The sequence below is a fragment of the Columba livia genome, chromosome 1 (genome assembly GCF_036013475.1).
Source record: "Columba livia isolate bColLiv1 breed racing homer chromosome 1, bColLiv1.pat.W.v2, whole genome shotgun sequence".
NCBI classification, from domain to species: Eukaryota; Metazoa; Chordata; class Aves; order Columbiformes; family Columbidae; genus Columba; species Columba livia.
In genome coordinates this window covers 209602749-209618718 of record NC_088602.1, presented here as the reverse complement: position 1 = coordinate 209618718, position 15970 = coordinate 209602749, and the positions used below count along the sequence as shown (strand labels likewise).

Genomic DNA, 15970 nt, shown 5'->3' with positions numbered 1-15970 from the left:
CGGGCTCTGCTCCCCAGGAACAAGCGCCAGGAGCAGAGGAAACGGCCTCAAGTTGCGCCAGGGGAGGTTGAGGTTGGATGTGGGAACAATTTCTTCCCCAAAGGGCTGTGGGGCATTGGAACAGGCTGCCCAGGGCAGCGCTGGAGTCACCAGCCCTGGAGGGTTGGACAGACATAGAGATGTAACAACAAGACCATCTCTCCTAACAGTGCAGCTCACCAACGATTCCTTCTCATTTTTTATTCTTGCACTTCAAATTTGTTCCCCCAAATCCTTCCCTTGACCACTCAGCCTCTAATCCTCTGTCTTATGCTCTCCTCCCTACCACTTAATTCATTGACCTCTTACTCAGAGTTAGTGAGAGGATTAACCGCTTAGTCTATCTAGTAATTATACACTTATCTTAATTCTCTTTGTCCGGTCCCCTTTATCACTCTCTGTAACACGTCCTGAATTTACCACGGACAAAGATACGCAGAATGTATCACTGCACGCTTTGAGCAACGGGAATAATGGGATCCCATTCCCGAGACGAGCCCTGGAACAAGCTACACTTTAAAAACCAGCGATGAATCCATCAGAGAGACCTTCCCGAGGCTCCACATTTGGGCATTAAATCTCCATCTCGAAACTCACGCTGTGAAACGGAGATCAGCAGCCAGCGCCGTGCGGCGCTTGAGGCACCACAGACAGCTTAGGCGCAGCTTTAACACCGGCCCAGCACTTACTTGAACAAAGGGTTTTTAGGTCTCTGTGGTTTCTTCTTGGCGAAGAACGCTGCGAATTCTCTCCCCGAGCTGGCGTAGCTGAGCTGGGCCGACGGCTCCGAGGCCGTGCGGGTGTTCTTCATGTCCAGATATTCGGTCAGCAGCATCTGCCAACAGAACAAAGGGGAACTCAGCATTGGGAATAAAACAGCATCATAGTGTAACTTGAATGTTTAGGATCTTTAGGCACTCCGTAGGGCTGCAAACTAAGAAAAGACTCAGCAATTCTAACAGAAACCTTGCTTTATTTTCAGAAACGTTATCTTAGAGTCTCTACTTTGCTAAAGCTTATTTCGCATTATTTGACCAACTCAATGGGGTACCAAAGGCACTCGTCACAAATCCCCGCTGTCCCAAAAGCGGTTCTATCAGCAGGGAGAGGGTGGGCGGGTTATCGGCTCGACTTTACAGACCGATTACGCACCACAGCTCTTCAAAACACAAAGGTTAACAATATTGACCTCTTCACTTACAAAAGTGTATTTTACACATGCATATGTATGCCTATGTATTTTCTCTATATGTAGAAATAAACACCATCCGTGTGCGGCTGCATGTCTTGTGGGTCACGTATGCGCTGTTGGATAAAAAGTCCGGAGAATGATGAAAAAATTGCCTTTTAATTGCTCCCAAACCAAACATTCTTCTGCTAAAGCTGAAAATAAGAATTCCTACAGCCTCCAGTGTAATTTAGAATTGATTTTCCTCTCGTGCGAGATGCTCAGTAAGGGCTTGGGGGTGCCCTTTGTAAAGCCCTTGTAGCCTGATATTTGCTGCTGTTGAAACAACGTCACGTTGCAGAAGCAGAAAGAGACCCCCAAGTCATTCACTTCTCATTTTCTTGTGTCTGAATATGGAAAGAAACCCCTGAAAAGTTCACTTTTGTCAGTGCATTCACAAAGTCATGATTTATTTTCAGAAAACTACTCTGAGGCTATTAGAAATGTGTTCCATTTTCATAATTAGCCCGTCAAAGCCCATCAAAGAGTTGTCTGTAATGAAAGAAATAGATCAGTGCTGCGCTGTTTAAGTTTAAACAAATTACATATGAATAAATATCCAGGCAAATGGTATCGTGTCCCTAATTAGAAACAATTCGGGACAGCTGGGGAGAAGAAGAAAATAATACAAACATGAAGAAACCTCAACTCCTAAAACATCTCAATTAAAACTTTACCTGAGAGCAAGCTTTCAAAATGCAGAATTATTAGGAGTAAAAATAAACAGTGTTAATTTTAAACAGTAATTTACCAAATCTGCTTGTATTCATGTCTTTGCATTATCATCTTCTCTATTTAACAACCCTGAAATGGCCACAGAAATGCAATTAAACCCTCCAACTTAATCAAGTTTGAAAAAACATAAAGAAGAATGCTTAGCAGTTTGTTCTCCCATTATGGATGAAATGTATTTCTAATGGATTCTGCAGCTCTGGTGTCAATTTATATCAAGGACTTGGAAACGGAAAGCATTTTATACAGTACTTGGCTCCAAGATTACAAGAAGTTTGAGCTCAGAACTAACGGAATATCCCTGTTGGTTAAAAAGTGAAATACAAAACTAAATGATGAGTTCGTGGTTTGATACTCAAAACCGTTCTGAAAATGCCACAGATTGGGAAATAAAGAAGAACAAAAAGCTCTTTGTGCTCCAGTGCCCTGTATTCAACACTTACACTAATTCTTCAGAACAAAATCATTAAATATAATAAATCTAAGCGCGGCTGAGCTGCGACAACTCACAGCCAAGCGGGAGCCATCTCCAACACACCCTACATTGGGCTAAAACGAAGCCTAAAATCCTTATAATTCTCAAGAAATATGAATAACGTGCGGGTCAGTCTGAAAATCTCGCCTCAGAGCAATAAATAGCCCCAAGTTTTCATTTCTCGTTGCGTTGTGCAACACGCGGCCGTCACCCGCTGTCATCGGCTTCCATTTATCCCCTCGACAGCTCAAGTCATGCAGTTGTTCTGCTCTCATAGTCCTGGGAGGGGACTTTAATAAGCATCATAATTCAATGTTAGAAGCCACAGCAAGTTCAAAGCTTAAAATCCGCTTAAACTAAAAGAAAAACCAGATGTTTTCCTGCCTAAGCAAACAGGAGCTTGTCTAAACCAGCCAAGGGATTTCTTCATTTGGTCCTATAACACCTGATTAGCACTTGCTAAACCATCGATCAAAAACCTCGTTAGACATTAATCACATAGACATACAGCAAGATTTATGGGTGACTGTAAAGTTTGCAACATCCCATTCATCTGGAACAAGGACTTTGGGTTCAGCGGTTGAATTCTGCTGCCCGTCTACGATATTTACATCAATGTCAAACAAATAGAGCCGTATATAAAGCAAGAGAACAAAGCGCTTTCTCCACCTGCAGCTCTCAATATCCACATTTTAATCCTTTGGTTGAGTCCCACGAGAAGTTGTGTAAGTCGTGATGTCTTCAAGTGCTCAAGATAGACCTAGAAAAGGCGCCTGGCCACGGGGTGACAGCTCAATTCATTCATTATTTGAACCTCTTGTGGGGTTTCAGACAGGAACCCTGAGCCCTGTCCTATTCCATCAATTAAAAGCTGTAAATCGGTATTTCACATGCTCAAATACTCCGAATTAAGACGGATGCTGTAGTGTGAACGATTTGCTCCATCAAAAAATCATGACGGTCACAAACTCATTGATTTTCATTATGCCTTCATAGATTTGGGGGGGGCGGATCCAGAAAATAATCAAATGTCAACTAACACCATGCCATGAATTTTGCAAGGGCAAATGGGATGACCAGGTAATTAGTGGCCTCTCCACCTCCTATTGATCAGGGAGAAAAATCACCGAACAGATGACAGAAGACTCTATTAAAAAAGAATTAAGGCAGAGTAATAGAATTCATGTCCAGCAACATGGATTTAGGGAACATAGATCTTGCCTAACCAGTGTTCTCACAATGATGACAAATTTCACTTTAAATAGACAACGAGAGATAAAGTTACGTTTGCACCAAGGATCTGACAAAAGTCAAAATACTAAAAGTCAACACAGCATCTACTAAATAGAAAATAAATAAAGGTTCGTTAACATATAACTAGAAACGAGGAAACCGCTGATATGGGATTTTCAGGTCCCAGAAACCTCAATTCCTCTTTTCTTTTTTGTCCTCTGAATTCCAAGGGACATAACAAGATTATTCCAGAATGTTTCTCTTTCATTAGGCAAAATTTCTCTGATTTCCAGCCTAAATTGGGTCTTTGTTTTTAAGACAACAGTAATTAGAAGCAGCTTAATGAGCCAGTGAAAGCACATCCATGAGTGGCCGCACCAACCCCTTCCTGCACCGAATGGGCCAGAATTCGGCCCATTTCAAATTCTTATGAAAATTATTATTATAAAAGGTTTGTAAATTGTAGTGTTTTGGCAGAAAAATGGTAAATAATAAAATGAACAGAGCATTAATAGACTAATATAATTTTCTTTATTACTATTTTTCATAATATCACCAATTTCCTGTAAGAATTTCTATGTCCGTAGAGGTAAATCTCTATATCTAAGGGAAAAAAATTCAAGTCATTATCTATGGGAATATGGTGTAACGCTGCAAATCTAACAAATTTAGGAATATTTAAGATAATCAACAGAGAACAGGTCCCACTATGACCAGACGTATTAATTAGCTAATTGGAAATGGCTACAAACAGCTTTGTCAGAAGGCAAAGTTGACAGCATCGCTCTGTATCGGTCTCACAGCTGGAATGTCAAATGAAACCCCAAAACTTATAAACCAAGAGAAATCTGGGAAAAGGGCTGGAAGGATGTGCAGAAGAAGCCTGGAAGGTATTAAAAGGCCGGAATTACAGCAAAGAAATACAAGAAGCCATGAGCTCAGCCTTGTTAGATTAGCGAAGAGAGGGCCAAGGGGTGATGGGATCAGCCTGAGAGAATGAAATACAGAACTGCCGAAAATAAAAATCTTCATTAATTAATTAAAAAAAAATCCAAAGGCTGGAAGGTCGAAGCTGGACAGGCTTGGAGGAACGGTCAGGGATTCATTTCCAGAACGTAATTAAGCACTTACATCAAAGGTTACGCTGTATTGTCACTGATTGCTCCCGCAGCCCTCAGCCAAGACTTTCTAAAGCACAGGAATTAATTGAGGGAAAGGACCATGGTTTCTTTTACGTAGAGGTTGGGCGAGAAGATCACAACAGCTCCTTCTAATCGGGGATCTTCATAAAACCGCCACGTAATTCCGGGGCCGCTCTCGGGCTCTTGCCGAAGGAACCATCAGTGTTCCAAGCGCTCCGCAGCACCTTGAGGTCCCATTTGCAGTTGATATAGCAAATAAAACCAGCTGTTGATAACATCTGTGTTCGGTGAACAGGTTTGTGCTGGAGGAAACGCCACCCAGGTTCATCTTTAAACCACTGAGCATGAAACTGCAAATGAAGGAGACTTGGAGGGAACCATAAGAAGGGAAAAAAACACTGAAATAACACTCTCAACATCTGAGAATATCTCTAGTATTTTGCTATGAAGTTCTAGCAACTGAAAACAAGATGCATTTTCAGTTTATGGCTCTGAGAAAGCTGCAGAAACATCGGGATTTTGGTTGTACTGACACACTTTGGGCTCCTCCTGGGTTGCACCAGCTTCTGGAGTCACATTTCAGTTTGAAGCAGTAGGAGGAATCAGAAGCTGAGATTACACAGCAGAAGAGAGATTTTCCAACAGGTTTTCAATGAGGGAAGTTGGATTCAAATTCTCCTCCAGCCCCTGGTTCGAGAGGAATGCGCAGAGATAAACCACATTGAGGAAAGACACGACATTGCGGAGAGATGATGGTATCCAGCTCTTGATGATTTCAGGGCAAAGAAAACAACTGCAAATGAATCCTGAAAAAATATAAGAAGCTGGGAGTCCAAGGAGAATGAACTAGTGTGATATGCATTTACTTTACATGTATATGAGATAAAGTGTCGGTCTGGAAGCTCTGGAGACGGGAGGGAATAAAACAAGTAAAAGTGGCTATAGACAATATAGAAACTAGTCTATAGCTAATTACCCAGTAATATGCTGTATCAAAATTCTTAATCATTAAAATGGAGTTAAGTGAATTCTAAGAGCACTGAGCCTTAAGTTGTGCCATGGCAAGAATGGGCTGGGTACACACGTGGCAAACACGACCAAGGACAAAGAAATAAGGGAAATCTGAAAGAATAAAAACAATTTTTAGGTGCCGTGAATACTGTTCAACGCTGCACAACCTGCTTTATCTAATCCTCTTGTTGCCCATGAAATTAATTTAACTGAAACATACTAATAAAAACCCTTCTCGAATTAATTCTCTCAAGGCATCACCCAATTCCATTATTGTACAAGAAACAAGAATTCCTTTTGTTTTTCATTTGGGGGGAAAGGTAAAAAAATAACCCCAGAACTGTTTAGATAATACTATCACCACCAGTGCTACTACATTCATTATCTATGCTAATTGTCAATTAGCACAACTATTACTATAGACCTGTGAATGCGCATCTACCTCCGGGGATGGAAAAAAACCCTCGGAACTACTTGAAAAACACAACTTTTAAAACCCACTTTAATTGGCAACGAATCACACACCCGCTCAGGTTGCTTGGGAGGGTTTAAAACTAGAAACTTGGCATTTCACAAGCTTTTGATAGGACGTGCGTGGACTTTATAACCTCTACATAACCTCTGCTTGGTGTGTGGATGAGCTGAAGTCACTCGAGACGTATATATTAATATAACGGGTTGTCCTGGTTTTGTTAAAAACCAAGTTTCTCTTTTAGTGAATTTGCCTGTCAGCTAAAGCTTCATATTCGCTGCATTTTCCTGGAGAACCAGATACACATTTTGGTAAACACAGCAATAGAATGAGAGGTTATTGATAAGCATGGATGGACATCTCGTGAGAGGGGCAACGAGAAACCGGTGACCAAGAAACTGACCAAGGGAGTATAACTTTCCATTCACGTGAATACTTCATATAAAAGTGGGAGATCACGAGGATCTCGTCCCTTTTTTCCCTTTTCCTTACGGCCGACATTAGGAGAGGACCTTGCTAGTCGTCCCTGCAAACTGAGGCCAGTGACAGACTGAATCCAGCTCCGGTTGGCTGCAGAGTCCAGTCCAGGACTTCGGGTGCCAGCTCTGCAGTTGCTGAGACTTTCAAGATTGGTTTTGTATATTTTGTATTATTTTCTCTATTCTTATTAGTAGCATTAGTAAAACATTGTTAATTTTTCCAACTCTCTTCTCTCTGTCCTTCTTTCCCTCCCGATGGCCTGTGCTGAGTGGGAAGGAGGGAGAGTGAGGGGCAAGAGGGGGAAGTGGGGGGGAGAGGAGGTTAACAATACATCTGCCAGGGTTTTATCGTCACCCCGCAATCTAAACCCTCGATGAACGGGTGCACAGTAAGAAGAGAAGCCGCTATGTGTTGTCACAGCCGTAACATGGGCTGGAGGTTCCTTGAAGCAGCAGCACATTTTTCATTTTCCCGCCTTTTACACAAACGGCCGCCACAGCTTCCACATCCACCAGGAAAGGGACGTGGGGTCAGTAACGAACGCCTGACATAATGATTTTAATAGCAGTGTTTTCCGCAGATGTTCATTAATTAACCCTCTGATGTATCAAGACCCCTGCGACTCATTATTATCCAATAAAATACATTTCAAGTGAAACTCTTGTCCTGCTATAAGCACCAAGACGAACATCGCTGACTTGTACAGGGTGAGGTTTCCATCCACTGATTTTCTGAACCTGTTTCTGACAAACACACACAAAAAAAGCTATTTAATGTTAATAACTTCACTCCACTCCCCTGTGCCGCATCAATATTAGAAGTTTCATCTTAACCTAGGCCCGTGGCTCAGAAAATAAGCAGCTAAAAGAAAAGAGACAGGCAACCTCACCTGAGGTAATGTCCGTGCTGCCCCTCCTTCCAGGCCTCAAGGGTGGTTTGGCAATTGCTTTTTAACTCGAGCAGCTTTAATATCCATATAATCAACAATCCGGCACCGCCTCATACAAAGATACATGATGAAGATCATCTCCAGTTTAGCGACGCATAAAGTTTTAAGGCATTTTCACTGAAATTTAGTTGTTTGGCCTTCATAACAGAGAACAGGAGTTGGGCCGTCGTCTCTTCCAGCCACCCCAGCAGTTCTGCTGGTTTATTTCTTTCTTTTAATAAATAAATACCGATTTCAAATTTATTCAAGCTACCAGGAGTCAACTTGTGTAACTGGGTCATAAAACAAGCGGACAGCGTTTAATCTTCTCCAGGCACATCAGCTGTTCCGCAAATACAGATTATTCCAGTAGAAATGATCCAAGTAGCAAGGCCGCTTTTGCTTTTAACAGCAGGTCCCTACCACCCAAACAAAACCAAACCAGAATGAAGGTAGATTATTCATTTCCTCCCAAGAAAATCCAGGTGCTGACGCACGTTTCCATAGTAAAACAACCGTTTCATCTGCATGACGACAATTAGAACGGGTGAGACCAACACATTGACACGCAGGGGTTTGGCTGAATATCGTACAACGCCTCAGAAAACAAAACAATAAATCCTTTTGCAATTTTCGACAAGGAAACCCAGTTGGCATCTGGGCAGTAAATTGTAATTGCTAAGCCTGTTTGATGACTATATAGACATGCATGTGTATATGTATATGAATACATGTGTATATAAACATGCATGTGTATCTGTATATGAATACATGTATATATAAACATGTGTATTTTTGCATATACATACACAGATAACTTTAGCAGACAGTTCTTTGATATCACTGATAAGAACTCGTAAAACACGCGGTCCAGAGGATGGATAAGTAGCCAACTTGATTCTAAAATGGACCAAAACGCAATGAACTTAATGATAAAGCCACAATGACCACCCGCTTCACAAACGGCACGAAATGAAGTATTTTCCTGCGAGACGAACACACGCTGTCATTCGGTCTGACTGGACTTGCCTTTGTTCATGTAGCACATAAAAAGGTCAAGGAGGAGTGTAAGAGTTGCACAGGTAATTGAGCGCAGATTTCTGCTCTGCAATTAGAATTTTGTTAAGCTTGGCTTGTTCTGCACATTTTGGAGGTGGGGAAGATGTAGAAAGTGATGTTTGTAATTGAAGAAAAGCTAAAAAAGGGATATATTGCTTCACTTTTAAGGTTTGCTTACACACCCACCTTCCAGAGCATCCTCTAAGGGGAAAATACAACACCATTTTAATGCCCAGAAGTAACTGTGCTACGCTTAACCCAACCGATGCGAGCTTTTCCTCCTCAAACTGCCACATCTGACACAGCAGCGGCAAAAGGAGGAAAAGGCAACATGCTGTTTAAATACCAACCGTGTTAACTCGCGGATTATACAGCACACTTCATGTATTTCATGCCTTCAACTAATTGCTGAAGACATCCCGCTATAGCGGGGACGGTAACAGTGGTGCGCCCTCAGTCTTCATTAAATGCCAGCTCTTAATAACAGACTCCAAAAGGGCTTTAATTGCATTTACTTGCAGCTCCTGAACTTTCAAAGTTGTTAATCAGATTTCTATGTAAATGGAATGACGATTAAAGGTTAAGTACAGGTTTCTGAAATTCCAGCAGTTGAAGACGTGTTGCCCTTAATGGGGAAGAGAAACTACCAGCCCTGACAGGAACTAAACATCTTAATTAAATACTTAGAAGTACAGTACTTATTTCTGCGTGAAGTTCTATTTTCAAATGTCAAACTTAATCAGGCACTCGACAACAAAATAAAATAAATATGTAATATCCCTACAGCACAAAACAACAAAAATACCTTGGGATTCTTCCCTGGGAAACACCTGCATGTTTCCCAATACTCAGCTCCCCAAGAAATCCAAGTTCTTCAAGACATTTGTCCCAAGCAAGAAGTTTTATGGGTGTAAAGCTGCAGGAGTCCAGTTAAGAACGAGGATACACCGTATTTCAACGTGTCAGTTCGCTCGGTTTATCCCTGTAACAAGTGTGGCGCTGCCAAATAAACACAAGGGTCCTCATAAATCTGACTCGCAGAGATTTATTTCCCTCGAGGGTGCAGCCCATCAATTATCACCAGGCAAAAGTATAACGAGTTCTTTGTCGGGAGTAAATTAACTGTGTCTGTACTTGTTACTCTGGGTTTTAGTGCCAAACACTCCTGGGAACATCCAGAATTGCTGCTTTCTGCTCCTGAACTTGAACCCCCAGCTACCCAGGATATTCACATTGACCAACTAACCTACTGCAACTGATAATTAATTTATCTCCCGTATTTGGATCCTACAGACTCATTACCACAAATATAAAAACTGCGGAGGTCAGTCACGCAGAGTCCGACCCCACATGAAACCTGACTTGTGATTTATTCCAATTAAATAGGACTCCAGTCTCCAATTTTAATTCATTTGCGGGGATATGTGAATTTTGTTGTGTTTTCATAGAGCAGCGACAACCAGACCCAAGTGGGACCCACCACAGGATATTTTATGCCAAAATTCACAAAATAAGAAGTATTTCATGCGACTTGGCGTTCAAATCCTAATCTGGATGAACAGTAAGCGCACTCGGGATTATCCCAGAGACTGAATTAGGGACTCCAGGACCTTTGTCTTGGGTCACACAAATACTGGGACCAGCTGCCAGAGAAACTGTTCCATTTATTTCACATACGTGATGATTCAACTATATAGGAAACAAATGAGGATACACTTTCAGGTATTGTCATGCACGTTAATTCATAAAAAGTGGCAGGACCTGAATATTTTTATCACTAGACAAAACTGCAGAGTTAATATTTAAAACTGGTTTGTAAGCCTGAGTTGGTTTTTAATGACAAACTATAGCTAGTCCTAGGAGAATATATTTTTTCAGTAGGCTGTATAGCAGCTATAGCAACTGTTAAAGCAGAGAAAAATCAGGCAAAAAAACCACTTACATTGTAGGTGACTGTTTCACTCACAACCCAAAGCTACAGGGACAGGCTCTGCTTCAAACAGCATCAACTAGTGCGAAAGAAATGGTGTAAGGAACAATAGAAGTTAATTAAAGCGAGTAACAGAACTGTAGAGCCACCGGTTGCTTCATCTTCTTTCAGATCAATCCCAAACTTCAGCGACTTGAAAAAACGACGACGCACAAAGACATTTCCACCCACCTCCTCGTCATACGCAGCTGTAATAGGAGGTATTACCTACAAAAGTGATTTACCATTATATATAAAAGGCTTTTAAACAGATCTCGCAGGAACGGCTATGACGTCGCGTTTAAAGAAGCCAATGCTTTGTCAATTCCTATACAATCTCTTGCTTTTTTGCACAGTCACTTGAAGACTTTTAGATCTCATGCCTCTTGCTAAGCCTGCACCAAACTGTTTATTAAGGACCAGACCAAGAAAACACAGTTTCCCTGAGTCTCCAAACACATGGTGGTATTTTCTAATGGACCAGATCCTTGAAGATCCAACCCCATCTGAATATACAACAGCGGCCCAGAGGAAAAGCACCGAATGCAGAGAAACAGCCCATAAAGTGAGTTGTGTGAAGGGTTTACACAAAAGAACAGGCAAGTACTAGGGCAGAAAGCATTGAGTTCTGTACAAACAAGCCTGGTGGCTCCAAGATATCAATAAAAGGGCATTTTCCCCTTTGACACCAACCCAGCAGCCACCAGTTCAAGCCCAGCTTGTAAGGCCACTGATATCTTTGAAACGACATCGGAACTAGAGACAGTCCTTGTCAAATTTACAGTCACTATGGTTTTATATTCCTCCCATTCGCAAACGGACGGAAACACGGAGCAGCGCGGTGCTGCCGGGTGTCTGGTTTTGAGGGTTTAATATCACAATTTAGCAAAAACAAGGACCTTATTCCAAGAAACACGTATTTTTGTAACACTTCACTGTCTTCAACTTTAACACGGATATCTGATGCCAGAGGGGGGAGCTCACAGCATAGGCAAGATTCCCATTCTCAAGCTTTTGCAGGGGGGTGGGAAGAACAATAAAAATACCAAGTTGTTCAAAGCTCTTCTGCACGAGCCATTCCTGCCTTTTAAAGCACCCGTCAGGATCCTTGTCCCTTCTGCCTTTTATGTTGCTCTACAAAAGGTACAGCATCAGGCCACCAAAATACCAACGGTAAGCAGATTATGATGTTTCTGAACATGTTCCACTCCAGTAGATCCTCGAACGCCTTTCTGCATCAGGGAGCCTCTTCCTCCCCCTTTCATCAGCTTATCAAATGAAGCTAAACAGGAACGCTCGCATCTAATGATACCGGGGACCTTGTAATGGGATTAGGAAAAACACCATCATTAGTTTCAAGGAGGAATGTGACCTTGAAGACATTTCTTGCTCCGCGCTTTAAAGGGATTCAGTGAGAACAATGACGGTAATTCCTCCGTAGGGATGAGGAACGCGCAGGAAGAAACAAGGGGCTTTTGATTCCCAGGTAGATGCTGCTTTTCCTCCCGTGTTAATGTCAGGTAAAAAAGCAAATTGATTAACAGAATGAATCCTGGAGCAGAGAAGGAAAAGACGGACCCTTCAGGAGGGAATGGAGCCGGGGAGCGGCTGGAGTTCTGGGCCCCTCAGCTCAGGGCTCAAAATGGCGGCCCAGGGGGTGGTGGGATCACCTCAGTGCTCAAAATGGCGGCACCACGGGCACCCAAATCACCTCAGGGCTCAAGAAAAATGAGTTGAGAGAAGGGAACGGTGCTGGGGAAGGGGCTGGAGCACAAGTGTGATGGAGCGGCTGAGGGACCTGGGGGGTTCAGCTGGAGAACAGGAGCTGAGGGGAGACCTTCTGATCTCTGAACTGCCTGAAAGGAGCTTGGAGCCAGGGGGGTCGGGCTCTGCTCCCCAGGAACAAGCGCCAGGAGCAGAGGAAACGGCCTCAAGTTGCGCCAGGGGAGGTTGAGGTTGAATCTGGAGAACAATTTCTTCCCCAAAGGGCTGTGGGGCATTGGAACAGGCTGCCCAGGGCAGTGCTGGAGTCACCAGCCCTGGAGGGTTGGACAGACGGACATGAGGTTCTCAGGGACATGAGGCAGTGCCAGGGGTGGGTTATGGTTGGACTCAATGATCTTGTGGGACTTCTCCAACTAAAATGATTCTGTGATTCTAAAGCAAGTCTCAAAGGCTCTTGGTTCAACAAAAGCCAGTTTTAACCAAGCATCAAACATGCAAAGGCCACTGGGGTTTCTTCCACATATCTGGCCCCCAAATCCATCAGCCAGCAGCACCACAAAGGTCTGAAGATCTTTGCTGGGACACAACATGGCAGTTATGAGCAAATTGTGGTGCCGGGCGAGCTCTTTTTCCACAACCCCAACAAATGTTCATCGCACCGATGAGGACTCCACCGACAGCCGCACATCGGGACAACTCGCCCACAATCCCACCCGAGGCCTCTGCTTGGAAAGCAGAACCCCCAGCTTAACATCCAAAGTGTTTCTCAACACTGAGGAAACTCCGCTCCCGGTTGAAACGCATTCAATTCGGCAAGCGTTCAAATTATTTTAGATAAAATTTCTCCAGCAAGACCTGCGACCGTTGCTTCTATTTACTCAGAAAAGCGTAAGCGCTCCTGGAATCACTATGCGGCTTCCAATACCCAAACCCATCATGCATGTCATTGTTTCCTTCGGTAAAAACATTTCCTTAGATTGCCAAAAGGAAGTGTAAATGCAATAGCAACAGGAATCCATTTTAAAGCTAAGCGCCTGACAAAAACAATGAAAAACCAAACCATCGCTTCGTACTTTTATATGATCTAAAGCAAACAATATAGTGGTACTGATGCTCAGAACAGTGCCGTGACATCCCCATCCAGCCTTTTCCTCCCTCACTGCAGAACATCTCTATTTAATTCTTTAAGATGCAGGATGTGAATTTATCTATATTTTCCCCAGCAGGAATCCCTGAACCTGGGCCTTTCTATTGAAATTGTAGCTCACATGAACATTCGGAGGCTACTGCCATATAGTCCATTATTAACGATAATATTCCTCAGTCGCACTGCAACTGTGCAACATAGGTGGGGACTGGTACTATTGGTTTTGAAAAATGAAAGAAAACCAGAGCAATATATCAGTTCAGCAAGCAAACCTGGTCCAGAGGGTAGATATTTGAATTGGGATTCCAACTCCAGTCTCTCTGAATATCCATTTTACTGGTATTGAACAAAGACAGAGATGGGGACGGAGAAGCCCAAAGAAAAGCTGGGACAGGAGCAAAAATCCGAGTGCATTTGTCCAACAGCTTAACCCTCGCAAAAGCCAAGACTAAACTGTGTACCAACGTGTGAACCTGGCAGGGCGATGCCACTGGGTGGAGCCAGGATCAAGCAGATGGTTGCAACAGAAATTCAAGTGCTCTGCCAATTTTGGTACCATTGAAGCGCTGGTTTTCCGACAAGAAAAGCTGCCACTTCCACCGCAAATTCCATCCTTTGAGATTCAAGCAAACCCCCTGCACCAATTCCCTCTCACTCCTAAAATTCAGAGATTAAAAGTTGATTTGTTTAGATATTGGTCGTCAGTTCTTGCTACCACTACAAGTAAATGAACCTTCTTGCAACCCCTGCAAGAAAAAGAAGAGGGGAAAGAAACAACAACAAATAAACCACCACAAAACCCAACAAACCACCACACACAGGACTGTCAAATTCAACTCCGCTGGTGAAGGGGCTTCCTACCTCTTCAGGTTTCTAGGAATTCATCTTAAAATCTATTATTATGTTGTACCTGCAAAGCTGAACCTTCACGGGACACAACCACAGTCACACATGCAAACCTGGCTCAGGAACGCCGTGGTAGATCAGTCTGTGTGTCCAGTTATGCCACATTTAACATAGAGACATATAGCCCTCAAAGAAAAAAGTAATGCATGGTTTCTAACCGTGAACAAGAGTAAAAGAAACGAACAAACAGAACCTGCATTTCAGATAATTACTCGTGAGGGGTTTTAAGACATTTGCGACTCACAAGGGAGTCTGTAAATTTACTGTCTTGTGCAATTTAATAACGTTGGCAGCTATGAGAGTTACCTATTTATTGATGTGCGACACGAATCTCCCTTCAATGGATAAAGAAGGTGTTAGTTGAAGAGCTCTCCCTCCCCCTTTTAGTGTGCACAGCATCCAGTGGATGGGCAAAAAAAGAAAACACTAAAAAAAGTCTGCAGAAGTAGATAAAAAAGAGAGAGGGGGGATGGAAGAAGCTGTTACTCAGCTGGATAACATGGCAGGGAGATTTTGCCACTTTTATTTAAAACTGATAAAATAAGGAGGCTTAGGAGAGACCACAAAGGATGTAAAAAGCTACTGGACCAGGAATCCAAGAGATCCGGAGCACATTTGCAGTTTGCAGCAGGACCTTTCTTCCTCAAATCACATCCTTTGTCTCAAGCAACAGAGAATTTTTGCTGAGTGCCAATTATACTATGGGTCTGGTCTTTGCTGGAGTCTCTTAATATTACTGAAACGCAAATAAAAATGGCATTAAGAACAGATGCTTCTCTAAAGTGGTTTCAAGGAAGGGCAAATAAACCCAGGACCACAGTCATTCCTACAAATGCAATTCCTCGCCAAGAAGGCGGTAGGTGAGAACAGGTCACAGTCAGACAACGAAAAGGCAGCAACAGGCACATTTTAAAACCTACAGACATACAAATCACTGTCAAGTGTGAGCCAGCAGCTCCCAAGTGCTTCTTTATTCCCTTCCATTAGGCTGCTGCTTTTCCCCTGATCCTATCAGTCAGAAATGGAGGACTAATATCTACCTTTATTTTCAAAAAGTTTGAATGCATCACAGTCCAAGTGTAAATAATTTATAAATCAAGGCGAGTTAAGATTCTGGTACATGGCTGGAATGAGGCCGAAGCTTTTAAGAGGAGGAAGATGTGAACATCTATATAAACACCTAGACGGTTTGTCACCACCAACCAAGGTTTCACGAGGAAACCACCACTCTGTCTCCCTCCTCCCACAGATTCTCTTGATTTTAATATCGCTCCTTCAACCAAAAGCTCATTACTAATCCAATTTTAATGTCACTTGAATTCTTACAAATAAAGAGACCACACAGGGAGCTGATGATTTTAATTCTGGCACTTAAATCACAAGTGTGAAGTTAAATGCAACGCACACCCTCCCCCTTTTCGTTA

General features: G+C 42.7%; 1 protein-coding gene across 1 annotated transcript in view; it reads right to left on the bottom strand.

Moving 5' to 3' along the window:
* EXOC4 (exocyst complex component 4) overlaps window positions 1–15970 on the bottom strand; it is a 427343-nt gene that overhangs the window by 310970 nt on the left and 100403 nt on the right. The window contains exon 8 of the mRNA XM_005504316.3: window positions 729–874. Coding sequence (XP_005504373.2) covers window positions 729–874 — 146 coding nt within the window. The remainder of the gene's footprint in view (window positions 1–728; window positions 875–15970) is intronic.